The sequence below is a fragment of the Pseudorasbora parva genome, chromosome 14, assembly GCF_024679245.1.
Source record: "Pseudorasbora parva isolate DD20220531a chromosome 14, ASM2467924v1, whole genome shotgun sequence".
Taxonomy (NCBI): domain Eukaryota; kingdom Metazoa; phylum Chordata; class Actinopteri; order Cypriniformes; family Gobionidae; genus Pseudorasbora; species Pseudorasbora parva.
In genome coordinates, this window is record NC_090185.1 from 18,613,152 (window position 1) to 18,637,101 (window position 23,950).

Consider the following 23,950-nt stretch of genomic DNA (forward strand, 5'->3'; position numbering starts at 1 on the left):
ATTTCAAAACCTTTTTACAAAACGGACTCAAGCCGAGTCCAATAACAAACTTGTAGCCAATCAGAAGGTACTAAGGCATGTCTACTATTGATGGTGAGAAGAGAGTGCTCGCTCAGTGCACTTCATTTTAAACACACAACACACAGGGCGGCCATTAGCCGAGAACTTATATATGCTGGCTTTGGCTTGAATATGCTTGTGTGTCATATTCACTTATTTGCAGGGCTGTGGACTGGGGCTAAAATTCGGCCCTGGCAAACCCAGCCCATCCGGCCCATGAGTTCTCCGTGAATGTTTTTGCTGGGGTTCGGGCCTTAAATTGGAGTAAATAAATAAGACAAGGACAAATAATGATAGATATTATCGAATTTGCTGCAAATGCAGATACAATTAATATTGCTTTTTTTGTCAAATGCCTGGTATGCCAGATTACCAGTCCAGCCCTGCTTGTTTGTCCATTTGCGATTGTATTGTCGCTCAATTCAGCGATGATAAAGACCCAATCATTTCCACACCGTATGGACGTCTAAATCCCCTCACTGTCTGTTTTAAGCGTCAGCTTACAAAATGTGTCCGACAAGTAAGATACTATACTCCTCATATATGTTTGTTTCCTCTATTCATGATCTGTATAACCCTTAGTTGGTCATAATTGTGAAATGTCATTAGCTGGACTGTCACACTCGTGTAGGCTAATATTGAGTTGTTCATGAGAACAGTTTGTGTTTTTGTGATCACTATGGCTCTAATCTGGTCATTTTTGTAATATGTCATTAGTTTGACTCACGCTCGTGTATTATCGAGTTGTTCATGAGAACGGTTTGTGTTTATGATTGCTATAACTCTAATCTGGTCATAGTTGTAGTATGTTCATAAGTTATACTGTCGTGCTCATGCCATTGAGTTGTTCATGAGAACAGTTTATGTTTTTGTGAGGGTAGGGGTGACTTTTTCATTGAATATCCAACCTGGATTAGTAACACACAGATTACGCCATAGTCGTTGTCTGGGTTACGTATGTGTGGGGCGAAGCTATCAAAATAGGGCCAGAACCCTTTAGGGGGGTAGGGCGTGTTTTTTTAGGTGATTTGAAATAATAACAACGGTTACCAGAAAGCACTTACCCCAACTTTAAGGTTTTTTTTTTCTAAATTTGGCATTTCCAGCACTCATTTTTAATACAGTACTTCAAATTGCGCATGAAAAAAGGGTTATGGAAACATAGCTAATGATAATCTACCAAGAGAGCACATTAAAAGAATTGTGGAACATCCCTGTACACCACTGTCTAAACTAAGGGTATGTGGTAAAGTCCAAAAACTGCAGCATGTCCATTTTAGTGAATTAGTTAAACAAACTGAGGCATATTCTATGATTGTGCAAAGTTTTGGACCAATAGGCGAGGTTAAAGTTTCCTCCCTGTAGGTACACATTTTAGTCTGTGGACACTAAGACCTAATCCATAATCCCCCAGTAGACACACCTATTCAGTCTGACTATAAAGTCCAGACAGAACATCTCACATGCATCAAACCTCAGCACAGGAGCATCCTGAACATCTCCACACACTGAGGCAACATGGACACAAGAGCCTCCCTCTCCGTTCTTCTGCTGGTGTTTGGCATCTCTCAGGCGTCTCCTCTCATGGTAAGATCCTGTCTAGTCTCTCCCTTAAATTATTAAAAGTCCTCAAATGAGTCATTTTAAACATCTCTATTTCTACCACTATAGGAGCCTGAAACTGTGGACATCACTACAAGGATTTTAGAGTCCAACAATGGTCAGGCATCTTTTAGATAAAGCCAGCAAAGTGTCACATTTCTAAAAAGTGATTGGGATTTATGAAGATATTGCATTATTTCATTAATATGTTTCTTTTGAAATACAGGATCTTCTGAAGTCTTGATTGAAGGAGATCTGGTGTTTCCTAAAACCAGAAATGCTCTCTACTGCCTCAACAACAACTGTTTCTGGAAGAAAAACCCTGACAACATAGTGGAGGTCCCTTACATAGTGAGCAATGAATTCTGTACGTGAATCTCCTTCATTCATTTAACATATACTGGTCCTTCTAAAAAAATTAGCATATTGTGATAAAGTTCATTATTTTCCATAATGTAATGATAAAAATTGAACTTTCATATATTTTAGATTCATTCCACACCTACTGAAATATTTCAGGTCTTTTATTGTTTTAATACTGATGAATCTCAAAAAATTAGCATATTTCATCCGACCAATAAAAGAAAAGTGTTTTTAATACAAAAAAAGTCAACCTTCAAATAATTATGTTCAGTTATGCACTCAATACTTGGTTGTGAATCTTTTTGCAGAAATGACTATTTCAATGCGGCGTGGCATGGAGGCGATCAGCCTGTGGCACTGCTGAGGTGTTATGGAGGCCCAGGATGCTTCGATAGCGGCCTTAAGCTCATCCAGAGTGTTGGGTCTTGCGTCTCTGAACTTTCTCTTCACAATATCCCACAGATTCTCTATGGGGTTCAGGTCAGGAGAGTTGGCAGGCCAATTGAGCACAGTAATACCATGGTCAGTAAACCATTTACCAGTGGTTTTGGCACTGTGAGCAGGTGCCAGGTCGTGCTGAAAAACCAAATCTTCATCTCCATAAAGCTTTTCAGCAGATGGAAGCATGAAGTGCTCCAAAATCTCCTGATAGCTAGCTGCATTGACCCTGCCCTTGATAAAACAGAGTGGACCAACACCAGCAGCTGACATGGCACCCCAGACCATCACTGACTGTGGGTACTTGACACTGGACTTCAGGCATTTTGGCATTTCCTTCTCTCCAGTCTTCCTCCAGACTCTGGCACCTTGATTTCCGAATGACATGCAAAATTTGCTTTCATTTGAAAAAAGTACTTTGGACCACTGAGCAACAGTCCAGTGCTGCTTCTCTGTAGCCCAAAAGTTGCTTGACCTGGGGAATGCGGCACCTGTAGCCCATTTCTTGCACATGCCTGTGCACGGTGGCTCTGGATGTTTCTACTCCAGACTCAGTCCACTGCTTCCGCAGGTCCCCCAAGGTCTGGAATCGGTCCTTCTCCACAATCTTCCTCAGGGTCCAGTCACCTCTTCTCGTGCAGCGTTTTTTGCCACACTTTTTTCTTTCCACAGACTTCCCACTGAGGTGCCTTGATACAGCACTCTGGGAACAGCCTATTCATTCAGAAATTTCTTTCTGTGTCGTACCCTCTCGCTTGAGGGTGTCAATGATGGCCTTCTGGACAGCAGTCAGGTCGCCAGTCTTACCCATGATTGCGGTTTTGAGTAATGAACCAGGCTGGGAGTTTTTAAAAGCTTCCGGAATCTTTTGCAGGTGTTTAGAGTTAATTAGTTGATTCAGATGATTAGGTTAATAGTTCGTTTAGAGAACCTTTTCATGATATGCTAATTTTTTGAGATTTCCCAAAATCATCAGTATTAAAACAATAATAGACCTGAAATATTTCAGTTGGTGTCTAATGAATCTAAAATATATGAAAGTTAAATTTTTATCATTACATTATGGAAAGTAATGAACTTGATCACAATATGCTATTTTTTTGAGAAGGACCTGTATATATCTATGATTCATTTAGACAACATTTTAAACCTGTGGTTCCTTTTTGCAGCCAATAATGACAAATCAGTGATTACGAACGCCATGTCGACCTTTAATAGCAAAACCTGCATCCGCTTTGTGGCTAGATCAACTCAGACCGACTACATCAGCATTGAGAACAAAGATGGGTGAGAACAATCACACAATACCAACAAGAAACATTTAACAGGCTTTAGTCCAAAAAATAATCAACATGTAACCCCTTTATTCCTCTCTCCTTTAAGGTGCTTCTCTGCTCTAGGAAGAACTGGTGGCAAACAGGTGGTCTCCCTCAACAGGAACGGCTGTGTTTACAATGGCATCGTACAACATGAGCTCAATCATGCCCTGGGCTTCTACCACGAGCAAACCAGGAGCGATCGTGACCAGTATGTCAAAATCAACTGGGAGAACATCTCTCCTGATATGGCCTACAACTTCCAGAAACAGAACACCAACAACCAAAACACTCCATACGACTACGGCTCTATCATGCACTATGGAAACACAGCCTTCTCCATCCAGCCATGGCTGGAAACCATCACTCCCATTCCTGATGAGACTGTCGAAATCGGACAAAGGCAGGGAATGTCCAAAATTGACATTCTGAGGATCAACAAGCTGTATGAATGCTGAAGATGAGGCTTGCACACATATTTTAATATAGTTGATGTGTCTGTAGTTGGTGAATAATATAATGAGGTTATGTTGCTGTCTTTTAATGGTGTTAGATTTCTGAAATGTCTGATTGTGTCGGGGAGGGAAAAATAAAGCTAAGCTGCAAGAAAAACTCATACTTTGTTTGCATTTTAATTTAGATTAGATTAAGGAAATGCTTGTTTGTAGCAGTAAAGGTGTCATAGTATTGAGTTTCTCCTGCAACCTAATTAAAGCCACCTGGTTTAACCTTAGGAGAACTGGTGGACAGCACAGTATATGGTTTATAGCTTTTTGCACACAAAAAAAGATAACCTGTTAAAATGTATAATGTAGATTTTAAAAGATATTTGAGATTTAGTTCTGGTGTAATCATTTATTCACTGCTGAAAGGAAATGTTTCCCATTTGATAGCTCAATTTTAAAGACTTTTATTGTGCCGAGAGCCTCTACAGGAGTCAGTCGCTCTTACATCCTCTAATAAAACAAATTCAACTTTCAAAGTCACCAAATATTCACCTCACCTCATTCAAGACCCTAGTAATATTATTGGATAAATCATTGAAAATATCAGTGTAAAAAAAAGAGCCAGAGCCGATGCCGTGTTGGGTGTGTGTTGCAGTGATTATGTTAGTTATTGTGCAACTGTTTGACTTAGGAAAGAACCACGCAAACATTTGCAAATGGACACAGATGCAAGAAAGAAAATAAAAATCTCTAAAGCACAAACAAGAGTGATATCCGGATCTACTTCCCATCTATGGAGGTGACAAAATGAACCAGCTGCATAATGATACCGTACACAATGTTATTTTTTGCGGGGGGATAACACAATTATAAGATAGATACATTTTTTTAACACGTACATTACAAATCACACACTGCAAAAATCATTGTCAGAAAATATTTTGCCCTAGAAAAGATCAAAATAACATTAGAGCAATTAGTCTTCTGTATTTCAAAAATAAGCACGGTCATTTTTGAAGCGACTATCTGTCCGCTGAGCAAAAAGTCAACAAAAAGAGCCAAAACGCACTAGACGTGGCCAGTAATGGTCAGATTACAGCGGGAGTTCGAGGTAGGCCTAATTGTTTTTCTGTGCTGGTGAGTCAAAATATTGAGTCTAATCTGTAAGGGTGTTCTGTTCGTTTATTGTTATTTTATTTTATTTTATTGCAACACATGTAGATAGAGGACAGCTTTGGATTCATATGAATAAATGGATGATTCAATCATTAATTTATTTAAAACACTGAGTTTTTCATTAAAGAAACACTGTTGCTCGAATAAGCACACATGCTCTGGTGTGGCTTTGTTTGGAACTCCTTTCGTTGACAATATTTAAGTTAACTTACTTATAAAATAGTTTTGCTGTTTTGATTCCTACACGAGTCTCACACAGACAAGACGCGAGAGCATAGTGTAACGTTAACGCGACCTTGTTTACGTTATTAAATAATCTGTTAACATTTATTGTAATACAATTAATAATTTGCAGCTTTGATCACGTTTAAACATATCCCCGGAAAGCGTTAATGTAAAACCCGTAATGTAAATGGTAACATAATAATGAATACATTAAGACAAATGTTTACCTCAGAATTTGGTTTGCTAAATATTATTAGTATTATTATTTGTCTTTGCTGTATCAATAGGCAATGTATATTTAACAGCAGCAGCGGGCGGCGCATCAGACACGCTTCTGTGCTGACTCCCATTCATTTTTGAGTCACTTTGACAGTGAATAACTTTACATCTGAGACGTTTAAAGACTCCATTTGTCCATTGTTTATTTCTAAAGAAACACGACAATGCATAAAAGGCTCCGTTACCATGTATCTTACACTATCGCCCCGCAGAAGCTGTTTTTGTAAAAATAGGCTAACGATTGCGTCATAACCAACGCGACTCGGTCGCACAGTTGAGAAATTACCGTATAGACCTGAGGAGACGCTCGCAGGCAATCTTTTACTGTCTATGAGACAGTCGGGGGGACGTGGAGACATAAAGTCTGATAAAGTCAAGGGGGAAGAATGGGGAAAAGCCCATAGTGAGCCAAAAGCAACGGGAGAAAATATTTAAACAACGTGATTCAGCTTTCACTTTCCACAACTACTAGAAGACCTACAGCTGTCAGACAGGAGGCTCACGTCACATCTACGTCCTCAAGCTCAGTCTGAGCCTGCGCAGTTCGCTCAGCCATCAGGAAGTGAGTGCCCCTAGGTTGACTTCATTATTTCGCCGTTGATGTCAATGGGGTCGCTGTGTCCATTTCTTTTACTGTCTATGTTTTTATCATGCCCTTCACTCGCGAACTTCCCTCCGTCTCGTTCACTCGGATGTGCGTCATTGCTTACGTTGCATGAGTGCCCACTACTGGCGGAAACTTTGCAATGGACTGAACTGGAACGCCCTAAGCCCTTGATCACTTGGAATCCACTATGGAGTTGATTTTTTTTCTCTTTTTTTTTCTTTAGGAAATTGTTTAATGCAGCACTCTATATGTATATGAATGTGTTTGGGTTGTTTTAAATGTTTTTAAAAATATCATAGAGTTGTTTGTGGTGGGGTAAATTAAACGCGATGTGTGGTGACATCACAATCGCATTGGATTGAGGTATATGAAGCTGCCTGAAGTGTACATATGAAGTAGACTCGCTCACTCGGTCAAAATCGAGGGGGCAAGGGTCTGTCCATATAAACTTCCATTGTCCACTTCACGAAGTGTAACGCACTTCAAAATGGCGGCGGGGATTCCCCCAAGGGGAAGTGCTTAGGGAAGTTTGCAAGTGCGTGTCTTAAAGTGGAGTGGAACGCAGCACTGGTGTGCAAAGACAGACCCTGCGTCTCAATCAGCTCCCTAGTTCACTAGTCAGGGCACTGATCAGGACATAAGTCAATGGGCTGACTCCCTGATCAGTGCCCTGACAATTGAACCAGGGAGCCGATTGAGGCGCACCCAGAGAAAACGGCAGGCAGCAGCCCCGCGGCTGACACGCAACAGAAACGCCACGCTCATGCCACGCTTTCAGGCAAAATCGATAATTATGTTGTTTTTTATTATTACAATTAGGCCTATATCTGCATTTATGTTAACCTACAGACTTTCAAACATGAACATGTCATTTAATATGTATTCGTCTCAAAATTGACATAAAATTAGCTTTGTCTAGTCTACCGGTAACAGTTGTCATCCACATTATAGAGACACTCGCGCTCCTGCCACAGCTGAATAACTTTTTCTTCCATGGTGGAGTTCCACTTTGTGATCCTGTTGGTCTCCATTTCTTGTTTGTTGATTTTCGTTGGCTTGTAGTCAGTGATTAGCGGTTTCAGTAGCGATGCGTCATGTGTTCTAAAATCGGCTCAAAATATCAAACATGTTTGATATCCTCCGACTGGATGGAATCAAAATTTGAAGCTAAAAAAGTCTACGGCCATGATATACTACGCGATTTTTCCTGGAATCTGTCGGCTCAAATCTGCAGACTGGCTCTGACTTTTGTCAACTAGCGTCAACTTGTTCAGACTAAATCGGTGCAAAAATCGGGTAGTGTATTCCAGTCTTTAGCTAAGTTAATTTTACTTTTAAATTACTAGTTGTCCATCTTGCTGCTATTTTTGGAGTTGTTTACTAATCTCTATAGTAAACTGTAGTGATGGGAAGTTCGGTTCTTTTCCGCGAGCCGTTTCTTTCAGACAGTTTGTTTCAATGAACCGGTTATAACCCTGGATTACCAGTTCTTTTTCTATCATCCCGGTGGATGAAAATACATTCAAACACATTCATATTGTATTTGTAATAGCCTAACTTAGCATAGTAATAATTGTCATCATCATCTTGAACATGTTTTTTTCATTTATGTTTTGCTAAAGCACGCAATACAGCCACTGTCGTGCAAACACTGATGTTTTACACTGATTAAATAAACCTACATTGACATAACATAAACTTACACAAATCCTCTGTTCACCTGTGCTCATATCGGTGTATTGACTAAGTCCTAAACGAAGTCTAATACTGGTTGCTAATATAATAAATTAAGTTCGGACGTGCCCATGCGGCCTCATACAAATCCAGTTCAGACTTTTTACTATTATCTAGCAAGTTTATTCTCCTCCAATACATATTTTAGAGGCAATATCTTAACTCATTATACGTAACCAAAACAACCCTATTGTTCACTATAAAGGTAAGACACAACACGACACCTCGTTACATAATTCATCTATGTATGGATAAACCATATTAAATGATCAGATTAAATGAATTTTGCTTCCTAATCAGCAACACCTGTTTCTGAATTTCCTCTAAGCTACCCGGCCTGACCTGAGATCAGCTGAGCCACAAAGCACCTACAGCCCCCTAGTGGCACATGACAGAATTACATAAAATAATACAAACTGATTTTGCGTCCCAATTTGCCTACTTATACTACGTCCTAAAAGTATGTACTCTTTTTGTGAAGAAAAGGTATATACTTTTGAGTGTGTAGCAGAAAAGTATGCAAGCTTCGGGACATACTACTTCTCCATCTTTAACGGACTCATATATATATATATATATATATATATATATATATATATATATATATAATGTGGACAACACTGAATAAATATATTTTTGTCAGGTTAAATATTGATAGTTGCTCACTCAAATCCCTTTATCTAAACTTCTCTACTTAACCGTCTGACTCGCACATCCGTCATGTTTGTAGTTTTTTAACGCTTTTTATCCGCATTAGTAGTTCCAATCGAATCCCCGTCCACCTCGCAGTGGGTTGTGGGCAATATTAGCCGTTAGAGTGCCCATCGATCCATACTTCGAATTCAGACCGGAAATAGTAAACCATCTGGGAATCTTTGGAATACTCTTTTCAACATACTACGATTTGGGACATACTAATACTATTTTCGAATACTATTTAGGATGGATAGTATGCGAATTGGGATGCAGGGTGAATATGGCTGATATAATCAGCATCAGCAGCTGTCCGAGAGAAACAGTTCAGTTCAAGACGACGACGCTATCACGCATGCTCAAGTATCTCAGCTCATCGGTTCTCAGAATCGAACATGTCCGAAAGTTTGAACGTGTCTGATAGAAACGGTTCTCAATTCTGTACTGGTGTGCCGAGAACCGCTGCAACCCGTGGCAGTGTATGTGTGCTGTGCTGAACTGCTGCAAGCTGAAGTCTATATCAAACCTACTGTTTTGATTACATTTTAAAATATGTATCGACTTAGAAATTGAAGGTGCCCTAGAATGATTTGAAACAATATGTGAAATGGTTCTCTGATATCTACATAGAAGGTATTTGGCTTATTTAAGGGCAAAAACTGTCCAGATACAGTTTTACAGGTCCATTTACAACCCAATAAATTGTCCCTAGGATGTAATGCTCTGTTTTTGCCTTATTTGGAAGAGTCAATATATTGGATATGAAGTAAATATAAAAGAGTTGGAATATATTAATGTTCAGCACTGCTCTGATTGGCTTATCTCAGCAGCTCACAGCCAGGCAGTTCAGCTGTTCAGCTCATGAGTCCTGACCGTCCTGACAGAACAGAGACCGGCTGAATGACACTTTAAGCAGAACATCTCAAATGGAGATTGATAAAATGCAGCTTACTTGTTTATTGGTGTTTTCAGGTCATCCCCGCTCGAGAAAGAGCTTGCGTGTTTGCGGTTGCCAGATTTCAGTAATTAAATCCCTCAAACAGAGCTTTTCTGTGGAAAAAAAACCCATATACTATCCGGTGTTTTACCTAAACATGTCCAATCTGGCAACCATATGCACGCAAGCTCTCTCTCACGCGCGGATGATCTGAAAACCCCAATAAACAAGTAAGCTATATTTCAGCAGTCTCTATTTATGATGTTCTGCTTAAAGTGTCATTCAGTCTACATTTTAGACTTGTCTTTTTTTGTCAACGATATTGCATGTTTATATAACGTTAGTCACAATGTAGGATACACAGTGAATGTGATGTACTCTGAACAAGCATGCGAAAACACCATAGGCCTACTTCAGTTCTCAAAAATATAAATTTATAACTTGTATTTTTACAAAATGAATAGCCTTGTCAAATGACTGTCATTTTAACTTATATGGTGGAAAAGGTGACGTTTGCTAGAATGATCGAGTGAACGATCTGTAGGCAACCTATCTACGGTTGTATTTTGTAATACAAAATAATATTAACCTTTGTCATTAGACACACTATTTAGTTTTGTATGGTACTTGGAGTAACCTATTGTTACTTTACTAGCATCTTGCGTCATGCGGTCTCTCTAAGAAAACCAATTTAATTGGTAATCAATTAATGGATAAATCACTAGGCTACTTACTGCTGATCCGACATCCAACACTGACAACCTGAGAATCAACAAGCTGTATGGATGCTGAAGATGATTTTTATGTGTACGTGATGTGCCATATAAGCTCATTTACTTCAAGTTCCCATAACTGAATAATGAAATAAGATGATGCTCTTTGTCTTTAAATTGTGTTGAATTTCTGTAATGTGTGGCTAAATTGGGAAAATCTAAAAATCAAGAAATTAAAATTCTAAACAGAGCAAAAATGTGGATGCTTTTATTTTTAAATATGACGTTTTTCTTAGCTTTCATAAGTCTGTTAACATAATTTGGATGCAATGACACATGCTAGCCTGAAAAAGTGTACGTTGATTGACATAACAAAGACAAAGCTCATGACAGTTATACATTTAAGCTCCAAGGCAGAGCAAATCCTCGCCTACTCTTGGTCAACACCCAAATTCTCCTATTTTGTCACAGATAACAAGTGCAACTGCATTCAAAATCCGATGGTTTTATGGAGTTTTTAAAATATAAATTTTGGAGTGGGCTACCAGAAAATTCTCTCTCTCTCTCTCTCTCTCTCTCTCTCTCTCTCTCTCTCTCTCTCTCTCTCTCTCTCTCTCTCTCTCTCTCTCTCTCTCTCTCTCTCTCTCTCTCTCTCTCTCTCTCGTACAGTCAGTTAGTCCTATAAAATGAAATACACTTAAATTGTCAAGAACATTCTAAATCATGATGAGCTTAACTATGACCTTATGTTGTCATCATTTGTAACTGCATTCTAAATCAGATGGTATAATGGAGTTTTTAAAATATAATTCTTGGAATGGGCTGACAGAAAATGTTGTCCCTCTCTGCCCATACATGAACAAGACACACTCTAGACATAAAATATCTGTCACACTCATGCAATCTTGTAGGTGTCTATGCATACATCTGCTTTTAGGAAACTATTGATCGTTACTATTTTGTAAGTAACTTTAATACAATAGAAAAATTGACCAAGAATTTAACTTATAATACTTATTGCCTGGAGAAGACATTAAAATGGTTAGGACTAAATGAGTATTGGGTACAGTCAGTTGGTCCTATGAAATTAAATTTCCTTAAATTGTGAAGAAAATTCTAAATCATGATGAGCTTGCCTATGACCTCTACTCCACAATTTATAATGACACAAATATGTTGTTGTAGATCTGTCACAAGAAACTATTTAAAGTGTTTAGGATACTCCCTGTATAATACAGTTTTGTTAATACAATCCAAAAATTACATTTGTTTATTTTAGTGGATTAGCGAAACAATCTGTATATTATCTGGTTGTGCAAGGTTTTAGATTAATAGGTGAGTTTCTTGGTTACCTCCCTTAGGACAATAAAGCTCAACCCCTGTTGACCCACCTAACAGGTTCATGTCCAACACCAATATAAAGTTCATGTCCAACAGCTTGCAGACACCAAATTTCAGCCCAGGAGCATCCTGAACATCTCTACACTGAGACAACATGGACCCAAAAGCCTCCCTCTCTATTCTGCTGCTTCTCTTTGGCATCTCCCAGGCGTCTCCTGTCCGGGTAAGATTTTTGTCGAGTCTCCCAGTGCACTTAGATGATGAACTTTCCTAACAAGAGTAATATTCAGCTTTTCTTCTTTCATAACCAGTCACCTAACCTTGGGTTCTTACCCATACCTGGAAATGTGGACATCACAACAAAGATTTTGGAGTCCAACAAAGGTCTGGCATCTTGTAGATTCCTGTAAAGCCTATTTTCCATAAAATGGGGTAATATGTCTAAAATGTGGCTGAACGTGCACATTTGGAGAAATTTCATCAAAATGTTTTCCTTTAAATACAGCATCAACTGAACACCTGATGGAAGCAGATCTTTTGTTTCCCAAAACCAAAAATGCTCTCTACTGCCTCAACAACAACTGTTTCTGGAAGAAAAACTCTAGCAACCTAGTGGAGGTTCCTTACATAGTGAGCAATGAATACTGTAAGTGAATCATCTTCATTCATTTAGCATATGTATTTGTGTAAATCATATTTAAAAACCTGTTGTACCTTTTGTTTGCAGCCTCTAGTGACATTGCAGTTATTAAGAACGCCATGTCCACCTTTCACAACAAAACCTGCATCCGCTTTGTGGCTAGATCAAATCAGACCGACTACATCAGCATTGAGAACAAAGATGGGTAAAAACAATCATACAATATAACTGAGAAACATTTAACTGGTGTTAGCAGAAACTCTTTTACAATGTATATAATTTTTTATACTCTTTTTCTCTCAGGTGCTACTCTTATCTTGGTAGAATTGGTGGCAAACAGGTGGTTTCCTTTAAAAGAACTGGTTGTTTGTATCATGGCATCATTCAACATGAGCTCAATCATGCCCTGGGCTTCTATCACGAGCAATCCAGAAGTGATCGTGATAAGTTTGTCAAGATCAACTGGGAGTACATCCCTGCGGATAAGGCCTCCAACTTCAAAATACAGAACACTTACAATCAGAACACCACATACGACTACGGCTCCATCATGCATTATGGAAGAACAGCCTTCACCAACCAGACTGGGAAGGACACCATCACTCCCATTCCTGTTGCTACGGTGAAAATCGGGCAGAGACAGGATATGTCTGAAACTGACATCCTGAGGATCAACAAGCTGTATGGATGTATTGTTTGATCATTTAATATGGTTTATCCATACTTAGATGAATTATGTAATGAGGTGATGTCTTTGTATTTTGGTGATTTTACAGTGCATTTCCAAAATGTTTGATCTTGTGGTGGTGGGAAATAAAGCTAATTAAACGTAAAGATGAAACATGGGCCTTGTACTTCTTGCAATTCAAAATATAATTTCATAAATTATCAAAGAATTAACTTTTCTAAAAGTGTGAGTTTGAAGTCATTTAGGCTCCGGAGCAGGTTATGTTCCAGGGTTAGTTTGCTTAAGAGGTATTCAGATGTGTTTTATATAATTAATATAGCTATTAATATTACCACATTTCTTTCAGTTATATAATATACAATATTATATGTTTATTCTAAAGAATTAGAATAATAAAAAAATAAGTTTAAATGTTAATGCAATTCAAATATATTTATTTTATTGTCATATCACACATGTATCTGCATTCAATTAATTAGCATCAAACAAACAATATAATCCTTATTCTCAGTGAATAAAGGTACTTATTAAATTGAGACATTGAAAAAAATATTCCATAATCCCCAAATAGGTGGTGATGTGCACTAAGTAGGTTATGTAACTCGTCATTAAACAAAAGAAAAAGAGGAAGTAGAGTGACTCATTCTTTCTTAGTGTCTGTTTTTATAGTGAATCAATGATTTGTCACTCTGTTAAGAATGTCTTGTGTGTTAACCGGGAACATAGGCACTGTCCCAAATGGCGCCCTAAACCCTCACGGTCTTCCTCTGAGTCCGCACTTTCACAACGTAATGCCGCTTTGACTGCTGGGAAGAAGTCCGCTGCGTAACCCGCACCAATGCGGGCCCGGCAGAAGTGCAGAATTTTTTTAATTTGTAATAACAGACTGTATAATATATGAGGCGCGCTAAAATAGACGCATGCAAGAAAACTCGTCCAGCGTTTTATATCATCAATGAATGAAGCGTTTGGTGACAGTGAACTGCATTACACACAGGATTGAAATGGTAGCTACTAAGAAATCTCTATTTTGGTCATGGCTCATCTCATTTTGGTCATGGCTTGTCTTGAAAAATGAAGATAACTTGACTGTTGTCCTAGGATAAGTCACACTGCAAGACTTAGAATCTTTTTGTTTTCATTGTATTCAAATGTTAAAAACACCCCAAAATTTACGGAATTCGGGTTGTAAATGTAAATTGAATGGATTTTTCTTTTTAATTGATATGTCTTTGACAGACAGTATTTTCTGTATATAACATGGAAAAGATCTGATAGTATTTCTGACTAAAACGGAAACGCTACCTCACTGAACATAACCTCAGTTATTTTAACTCAACTATGACTTCTCAACTAATAATGATGCATACTTTGAATGTCAAATGAGAAGTTCACAAATAAGCTTTGTTTAAAAAACTGTATCTTAAAAATACAGAAAATGTTGTGGACACTCTGTATACCACAGTCTTGGTATACAAATAAAAGTTAAGATTTGCAGCATGTGCATTGCAGTGGATTACAACCTTCTCTGATCATGCAAAGTTGTTTGCAGTAGAGAAGAATTAACAGGAGAGGTCATTCAGGTCAGAGTTTCCACCCTTTGGTTACACACATTAAGACCCTACACATAATCCCCCAGTAGACCCACCTACCCGAGTGAATATAAAGTCCTTGACAGACCAGCTCACAGGCATCAAACCTCAGCACAGGAGCATCCTGAACATCTCCACACACTGAGGCAACATGGACACAAGAGTGTCCCTCTCCGTTCTGCTGCTGCTGTTTGGCATCTCTCAGGCTTCTCCTCTCATGGTAAGACCCTAAATGCTTCTGAATTCTCAAATTAATGCTTCCTTGTTTCCCACACCTAGAAACCGATCAAAGTTAGACATTTTGAAGGACATCTCAATTCCCTAATTGCACCATGAGGTGGCAGGAAACGAGGAGTTAGGAAGCTTCCAGAGTGAGGATGCACATCTAACTCAGAGGTCTTTCTTGTTTAGAAACCTTATGGACTTTTAAAATCTCCCCTTCACATTTGTCACAATATTTTCAGTGTATGATTTACCTTTGTAATTTAAATAAACCATTTCTCAAATTTTTCAACAGGGCATCTTGCTTTATTATTATTTATGATCCCTTAAATAACCAAACTTTTACAAAATAAGGGCAGATCTCTTGTGTGCAGCTAATGATGCTTTGAAGTAATGCTAGAGTGGTCAAGAATATGATATATAAGGATATAATAGATTATAATCCATCCTCGTCCTATAATATATCCTCGTTTTTTCTTGCAGCCTTTCCCATCATTAAGGGGTGGAGCTGAGACGTAATGAAAGAAAACAAGAATACAAAAATTTGAAATGAGAAGCCCCCTGTCTAGTCTCTCACTTAAAGGGGTACTTCCCATACAGAAATGTAATATATGTACATATATGTCCCTATATCCGAGTAGTGATGTCATATATGTTTCATATAAGGCAATACATTATTAGCGCATATATACATTCTCACGATATATGAAGATATAGGTTTATACCATGTATGAAATACCCATAGAATAATTCTTATATATACATATATTAAAATTATTTATATAATGATTTTTTATATGGTACTGTATGTTAATGCCATATATGTAAACAATATATGTCGAATTTATATATGTAAGTTTATTTAAACATAATATATGCAAACATTCAGTATGCTTGTATAGGATTTTATATGGATTTATATAGTGGTGTTTGAATCCTGGCATTTCATAATTTGGTTTTGGCTCAGGCTTCGGCCATTAAAAGCTCCATGTGTGTTTTTCTCCCCCCCGTTGTAAGTGTACAGTTTGAGCATTCGCTTGGTCTCGTGTGAGCATCTAGTTTTGCTTGGGCAGTATACACTCTTTTGTCCATGTGTTTAGGGTTGTTTGTTTAACATGCGGCTTGTGCTCATCATTAGCCAAGGCGTGTACTTTCATGTTTTGTTCTAGCATGTAACGGTTACTCTGGTACATGGGTGACATTTTTCATCCTGTCCTCTAGAGGGCAACAGAGGGAGGAAGTGGTTTTAAGGTTACGAGTAGCATAGAGGAGAGGCATGGCAATGGAGAATGTGTGAAAATGCCTGGAATCACATTGTGTTTGAGAGTTAAGTGAATTGTACATTCTAATGCTTTACAATCTTATTCAAATGCACATTTTTATGTACCCATAAAAATGTTAATTCATAGTGTTTGGAAGTTTGCAGAGAAGCTCGCAGAGGACTCTGTTATGGGGCTTGAGTGCACTGATACCTACTGTGTTGGATTGTGCCAGTGCCTAATCTAGTATTTAGGATTGTATATCTTCAGTGCCTGCTGGGACTGGGCCTTCTACAACACTCATATAAGAGACTTGCATTGCAGACTGTATATCCTTTTCCCTCTATGGTATTTTGAATTGTTTGGTACTGTTTTTGTGTATCACTAGTATTTTGGGTTTGGAATTGATTTACTGTTTATTTGTTTACTTATAGTGTTGAGCTTTGATATTCACAATGCTGTCTTGGATTTCTGTCCATGTGCTAATTGTTACTATGTTATCTCATTCAGTGGTTAAATAGATACAATTTATTTTTACTCCCTCATTGAGAATCTTACAGTTAGTTTGAACACAAACTATTGGCAAAAGTGAATTCCCGTTTTTTTGAGGATTTTTTATTGTATAAAAAACTAAGACGAGCCAGTTACAAGCATGAAGGGGTTTGATTGTTTCGATTGTTTATTTTTGAAGTCTAATAAAAAGCCCATTAACCTCTGCACCCTTGAGTCCTTCATCTCTTGCCTCACCTGACAATAAGTAACATTATAAATATTTTATATTTTAAATGTCATTTGTTTTATACATAGTATAGGTTTTAAGACTCTATGACATTTGACAGTGATAATGATTTGTCACATATATAATTTAAACATATATAATATGTGGACTAAAGATATATGTCAATATATGGAATTTCTGATGCTGTGCATATATGTGCATTTATGTTTTTACTCTATATGAGCATATTAGGATATTTCATATATGAGACCTATATGTCAAAATATGCATTATACATACATTAACATATATAATATATGGGATACATTTATATGTCAATATATGGAATTGTTCCAATTTCTAATATGTTTCATATATGTTTTTACTTTATATATCACATATATCGCATATATTGATATTTCATATATAGACATATATTACATTTCCGTATGGGTTCAGCACTGGGAATATAAATCTGTATTTAAACTGAGTCATTAATGTAGTAGAAAATTATTTTTTGTCTAATGGGGATGAAAGACAACAATTCCCAGAATGCTTCGCTGTCCTACGAGGCCACTCCCAAAGTTTGGAGTCCAACAATGGCTAGGCATCTTGTAGATAAAGCTAGCAATGTGTCACATTGTGATCAGGATTTATAAATATAGTGTTGTTTCATGTTTCTTTTTAAACCAAGATCTTCTGAAGTTTGGATTGAATGAGATCTGGTGTTTCCCAAAACCAGAAATGCTCTCTGTTGCCTCAACAACAACTGTTTCTGGAAGAAAAACTCTACCAACATAGTGGAGGTCCCTTACATAGTGAGCAATGAATTCTGTACGTGAATCTCCTTCATTCATTAAACAGATCTATGATTCATTTAGACAACATTTTAAACCTGTGATTCCTTTTTGCAGCCAATAATGACAAATCAGTGATTACGAACGCCATGTCGACCTTTAATAGCAAAACCTGCATCCGCTTTGTGGCTAGATCAACTCAGACCGACTACATCAGCATTGAGAACAAAGATGGGTGAGAACAATCACACAATACCAACAAGAAACATTTAACAGGCTTTAATCCAAAAAATAATCAACATGTAACCCCTTTATTCCTCTCTCCTTTCAGGTGCTTCTCTTCTTTAGGAAGAACTGGTGGCAAACAGGTGGTCTCCCTCAACAGGAACGGCTGTGTTTACAATGGCATCGTACAACATGAGCTCAATCATGCCCTGGGCTTCTACCACGAGCAAACCAGGAGCGATCGTGACCAGTATGTCAAAATCAACTGGGAGAACATCTCTCCTGCTATGGCCTACAACTTCCAGAAACAGAACACCAACAACCAAAACACTCCATACGACTACGGCTCTATCATGCACTATGGAAACACAGCCTTCTCCATCCAGCCCTGGCTGGAAACCATCACTCCCATTCCTGATGAGACTGTCGAAATCGGACAAAGGCAGGGAATGTCCAAAACTGACATTCTGAGGATCATCAAGCTGTATGAATGCTGAAGATGATGCTTGGACACATAATTTAATATAGTTAACATGTCTGTAGTAGATTAATAATATAATGAGGTGATATTTTGTCTTGTGGTGGTGTTCAATTTCTGAAATTAGTGATTGTGTCAGAAAAAATTAAAATAATCTAACTGATTTGTGAATTTTGTTTTTAAATATATTATTTCATAATATTATATATTGTGACATATATATATATCCCTAATATGTCCTTAGTTTCCTGTTTACACTCAGTGCATTTGGGGTCTATATGACCCCAAAATGTAAAGAGTGATTGTAAAAAAAATATACATTTTTAATATTACATATAATATATTATTTTTTTTGTTCACTTCTCATCTATACAGTAATGCTGTGTTTTTGGATATTCAAAGTACTTTTGTACCTATTTACCACACAAATCCTCATTTATACCATTAGCTTGCGTGTGAAATATCAATTTTTTATGAAAAAAATACTTAAATCATGATCTAAATTAAAATGAATTTGTTTCTGGATATTGATATAGGTGTTAGCTGTACAATTCTGCCATCTGTTGGTCAAAGACAAACTTGAAGGAATTACAATTTAAGAAAGAAATTGTTTTGTCCATAGGGGGCAATAGAGATCCATTCATTTTACTGGATGTGGCCAACTGCTCATATCATAACTTTTGTTATACATTTTGTGAATTTATACATGTATAAACATTATACAAGACATAAAAAAATAAATATTCCTTCAAATAGTAGAATTTTGGTAGTTTTTGATAAGTTTTGAAATGTCTGTTTTAACAAAATACCACATAAATCGCCACATAAGAAACACCTAAAGTACAAGACTTAGAATCGGATTGTAGTTGAATATTATTTATTTTAATGAACCAAATGTGGAAAAAAATTATTAACTTTAGAATTTTGAAGATATTAATTTAATAATATATATATAAAAAAACAGCAGCAATATGCATAAATGACCAGGAGTGAAGAATGAACATTGAATAACAATATAATTTTTTGATAATCAAATTCTGAACACTGACCATAAAAGCAATAACTAGCTACAAAAATTATTACATAATTCACATGGTAAAAAAGCAGTTCAGAATGTTGTGAATGAACATGTATCATGAACAAAAATCAGTCCATGCTCTGGCCCTCTTTTGTATGGGAATATATGTTATGGGAACAATTACTTTGCTTTCAAAACAAAGTTGCAGCTCTTAGATCTCAGAGTAAACTTTCTCAAAGTTGAACGGGTCAGTTTCCTTTCATCTCTCCCTTGCTCTCTCTGCGTGTATGTGTGTGTGTGTGTGTGTGTGTGTGTGTGTGTGTGTGTGTGTGTGTGTGTGTGCATGCATTAGGTCTCACTGATTCACTCAGGTACTCACATTTGTTGCTGATTTCATTTGACAAATTCCATAGATGCTCTCTCTCCCTCTCTTTGTCTCTCTCTCTCTCTCTCTCTCTCTCTCTCTCTCTCTCTCTCTCTCTCTCTCTCTCTCTCTCTCTCTCTCTCTGTGTGTGTGTGCGCGCGTGCCCATGTGCGCGTGCGCATAGGCGCACGTGCGTAATGCGCCAGTGCGCATGTGGGTGGTGCCTCAGTACGCATGTGCGTGTATGCGTGCACATGTGCGCGGGCGTGCGTGTGTGTGTGTGTGTGTGTGTGTGTGTGTGTGTGTGTGTGTGTGTGTGTGTGTGTGTGTGTGTGTGTGTGCATTAGGTCTCACCCCTTTTATCTTTGTTCTGCATTTGTGGCTGATTTTATTTGGCTATGGCAGTCATTCCTGTTAGTATGTATGTATGTGTGTGTGTGTGTGTGTGTGTGTGTGTTTGAGTGAGCATGTCTTTTCTACATTGCATTTTTGCTCTAGTACCAGGCCTTCATTTCTGTGTAGAAATTTTCAGATTTTTTTCTGGAATTATTGATTTTATTTGTCAATTTCTAAAAAAAATGCTTTCAATTGGAGTCACTCCTGTGTGTTTGTTTATGTGTGTTTGTGTGCGTGAGCATGTGTGTGTGCAAGTGATCATGTTCGTTCCACTTTACATTTGTGCTCTAGTACCAGGGCTTCATTGTGGTATGGAAATTTTCAGATTTATTCTGGATTTATATATTTTTTTTGACAAATGAAAAATAAAAAACAAATTTTTTTCGATTTTCCCATTCATTTCAATGTGGGGTCATATTGACCCCAAAGCTCCTGAGTGTGACAAATTTTTTTACATGCCTTTAGAACAACCGAATCAAGCCCAGTTTTTTTGTGCATGTACAGATAGATAACTTAGGAAAAGTCACAAAGTTTTATTCCACTGAGATAAAGGGAACCATTTTTTTTAACTAAAGAAAAGTGCTTTGGGGTCATATAGACCCCAGAGCACAAACTAGGGATATATATATATATATATATATATATATATATATATATATATATATATATATATATATATATATATATTTTTTTTTTTTTTTTTCCATAATAATAAACTTCTACTTACATGATCTTAGCATGGGCTCTAGTGCTGGTTACCATAGAAGCAAAGACTTCTCCTTTAACAGATGGGATGTCATCATAATACACAGCTTCTCCTGTAGCCTGTTGAAGGGCGGCCTGGTGAACATTGGGACGTCCCACTGGGTCACTAGAAGACTGAGTCTCTGGTACAAGCTGAAATGTAATTGGTAAGGAGAATGTTTTTTGTTTTGTTTTTATCAGCCAGACTTGATATGTCAACTCGAGCTTGACTCGGGTCTGCTCACCTGAAAAGAGTGGGTTCCTTGTGGTACCTCATTTTTGAAGGGTTTTAGTGCGCTGAGATACTCTAACGGCAAATCACTCACAGAAACCTCCTTTAGGAAAAAATAAGCATGATTTAAGAAAAATGATTCCCCCTTTAAACTAATAATTAGCATCATCATACCCTTTGTTGGAGTTCCAGCAGCACTTGCATGTAAAACTTGAAAAAGAAGCTGAGTACTAGCGCCTTACGATACTCCTCCCGTCCACCAGGGACAGTAAGGGGCACAGAGATTTCTTCTTCTAAGAGCTGTGTTCCCTCTGCCAGAAGTTTCTCATCCCATTTTCTGCCAAACAAAAAAACTATGTCCTTTGACTGGAATGTATACAATGCAACTAAGATGTCAGATTCTGCAGTGTTAGCTTTTCTTTCTTAGCCAATGTATTTCTTAATACAGTGTATACAAGATTTCCGGATACAAATTATGTAGGCCTTGCGATGGCTGTACCTTCCCATCAGCTCTTTACAGGTATCTCTGGCTTTTACCAAAGTGGGCCCCACACCTCCATAAAAAATATCAAGATGCTCCACCACATTTGAGTCATGACTGAACACCACTCTCATGCCAGCATTCACTATGGAGAAGGCGAACTCTCTGCGCTGTGCTTGGCGAAATGCTGACACAAACTCCAACTGAAAAACAGGGATTAGTAATTAGCTTTTCAAAATGGCAAGTGAATTCATAGTGTATATGTGGTTTAAAACAAATGACAATAGATGGAAATAGCAAGAGTCTTTTAGGGACAAGTCTATTTGTTGAAACACAGTTTTATAATATTAGGTAGGCTTAGCTATCTCCATTTTGAAGTATATACCGGCGTAGAGTGGGGTATGTCAATAGCCAGCAGAAGCTCATCTGGTCTTAGAGCTGTTTTACCAAAGTCTGTGTAAAACTCCTCACTTAGACAAATCTCTCGAGCGCCGTCTATTTAAGAACAAAGGAACAAAAATGTCATAAGTTACTTGTCTTGTCAACTGAGAAATAATACAAAAAGCCAGTTATAGAAAACCATGTAAATGCAACATTTAAAAATGAAGTCCAAATATACTGACATTACCTTTGGAAACAATGTGTAGTGTACATTCCGCTGCTGCGAGAATGCTGCTCAGGTCATATTTAGGGTTGGCACTCAGAATATTTCCACCAATGGTCTTGAAATTCCAACATAAACCAAATTTTAACATATAGGCAACTCTTCTTCTTAATTCCTCACAAATTTGTTTTTGTTACTCACAGCCATGTTGCGTATTTGTTTGCCTGCCAAGCTCTGCAGAGTCTGCACAAGGGCCTGGTAAACCCTGCTCTTTTCTAGGCCAAGTTCCTCAATTCCTTGCAGCAGGGCGTCCTTTAAAAGAGACAAACTACATCCTGCTCCTACAGTTACTCCTAAATAATAATAAAAAAATGTGTTATTTAATTTTACTCGGGTCTTTAATATTCACTAAATAACCATATAAAATGTCATTGTTTGTATGTGATTTACTATTGTTTCGCCATTTGATAGCTCGAAGTTCTGGAATGCTTCCACCATAGATCACCAAAGGATGGACGGTTCCCTTCAGATTCATCTTTGGCCCTGTAAAAGAACAAAATCTGTTTGGATGGATGGATGAATGGATTAGATTGGTGATGGATGGATGGATGGATGGATGGATGGATGGATGGATGGATGGATGGATGGATGATGGATGGATTGGATGATGGATGGATGGATTGGATTGGTGATGAATGGATGGATGGATGGATTGGATGATGGATGGATTGGATTGGATTGGTGATGGATGGATTGGATTATGGATGGATGGATTGGATTGGATTGGATTAGATTGGATTGGTGATGGATGGATGGATGGATGGATGGATGGATGGATGGATGGATGGATGGATGATGGATGGATTGGATGATGGATGGATTGGTTTGGATTGGTTTGGATTGGTGATGGATGGATTGGATTTGATTGGACTGGACTGGATTTGATTGGTGATGGATGGATGGATGGATGACTTCATCTTAAAACCAACCTATGGTTGTGTTCCCAAACAACAGAAGTGCATTGGGGTATTCAGTTTTTAGCCTGATTAAATCTTTCAGATCTGCTGGGGAAATCCACTTGACCTTTTCACCCCGGAAGCAAAGTTGTTCAGTTTTTTTCTTCCCCATAATCTGATAGAAAGAAGTGATAAAAATGAGATTAGTGGCCGGAAATATCCATGTTCTTATTAGCAACCACAATAACACAACTGTTTGTTTACCAGTAACTCTGGGGGGAAAATCAGATCCTGAGTTGGGTCGAGGGGTAAGACATCATCCATGCTGAAAAGATCTTCAGATATCTACCAAAAATACCAGTATTAGAGTTACTATAAGTATTATGTTTATTACTCTAATTAGTGCCAAAAAGTAAAGAGTGTTCTGTTGTGCTGTTCCACTAATAAAAATAGTTACATTTAATATGTACACCATAAAAAGATTTTGCATTACATTTTTAAGTACAATCGACTTGGATGTATAAGTCATTTCAACTTAATTTACATTAAACTGACTTAAAAAGAGTTGAATCTTGTGTAACTTAAAAAAGTTTAAAATTGCTTCAC

At 37.7% G+C, this 23,950-nt stretch overlaps 3 protein-coding genes and 1 pseudogene across 3 annotated transcripts in view; 3 read left to right on the plus strand and 1 right to left on the minus strand.

The window, feature by feature from the left end:
- The window catches only part of LOC137040262 (hatching enzyme 1.2-like), a 28,487-nt gene extending 15,217 nt beyond the window's left edge, over window positions 1–13,270 (plus strand). Inside the window, exons 5-9 of the mRNA XM_067415742.1 lie at window positions 12,027–12,153; window positions 12,242–12,314; window positions 12,436–12,576; window positions 12,658–12,775; window positions 12,874–13,270. Of these exons, the coding sequence (XP_067271843.1) occupies window positions 12,085–12,153; window positions 12,242–12,314; window positions 12,436–12,576; window positions 12,658–12,775; window positions 12,874–13,270 (798 nt within the window). The 5' untranslated portion in view covers window positions 12,027–12,084. The remainder of the gene's footprint in view (window positions 1–12,026; window positions 12,154–12,241; window positions 12,315–12,435; window positions 12,577–12,657; window positions 12,776–12,873) is intronic.
- Window positions 1–23,950, minus strand: part of aox5 (aldehyde oxidase 5) — a 65,111-nt gene that overhangs the window by 20,534 nt on the left and 20,627 nt on the right. The window contains exons 8-17 of the mRNA XM_067415740.1: window positions 23,609–23,689; window positions 23,378–23,519; window positions 22,839–22,931; window positions 22,590–22,741; window positions 22,413–22,506; window positions 22,170–22,279; window positions 21,803–21,987; window positions 21,478–21,640; window positions 21,317–21,406; window positions 21,055–21,224 (exon numbers count right to left, since the gene is read on the minus strand). Of these exons, the coding sequence (XP_067271841.1) occupies window positions 21,055–21,224; window positions 21,317–21,406; window positions 21,478–21,640; window positions 21,803–21,987; window positions 22,170–22,279; window positions 22,413–22,506; window positions 22,590–22,741; window positions 22,839–22,931; window positions 23,378–23,519; window positions 23,609–23,689 (1,280 nt within the window). The remainder of the gene's footprint in view (window positions 1–21,054; window positions 21,225–21,316; window positions 21,407–21,477; window positions 21,641–21,802; window positions 21,988–22,169; window positions 22,280–22,412; window positions 22,507–22,589; window positions 22,742–22,838; window positions 22,932–23,377; window positions 23,520–23,608; window positions 23,690–23,950) is intronic.
- Window positions 1,579–4,380, plus strand: LOC137040264 (hatching enzyme 1.2-like; annotated as a pseudogene).
- LOC137040266 (hatching enzyme 1.2-like) lies at window positions 17,714–18,577 on the plus strand. The gene is made up of 3 exons (XM_067415744.1): window positions 17,714–17,883; window positions 17,964–18,081; window positions 18,178–18,577. Exons 2-3 carry the CDS (start codon window positions 17,996–17,998, stop codon window positions 18,566–18,568), a joined length of 477 nt encoding a protein of 158 aa, XP_067271845.1. The 5' UTR covers window positions 17,714–17,883; window positions 17,964–17,995; the 3' UTR covers window positions 18,569–18,577.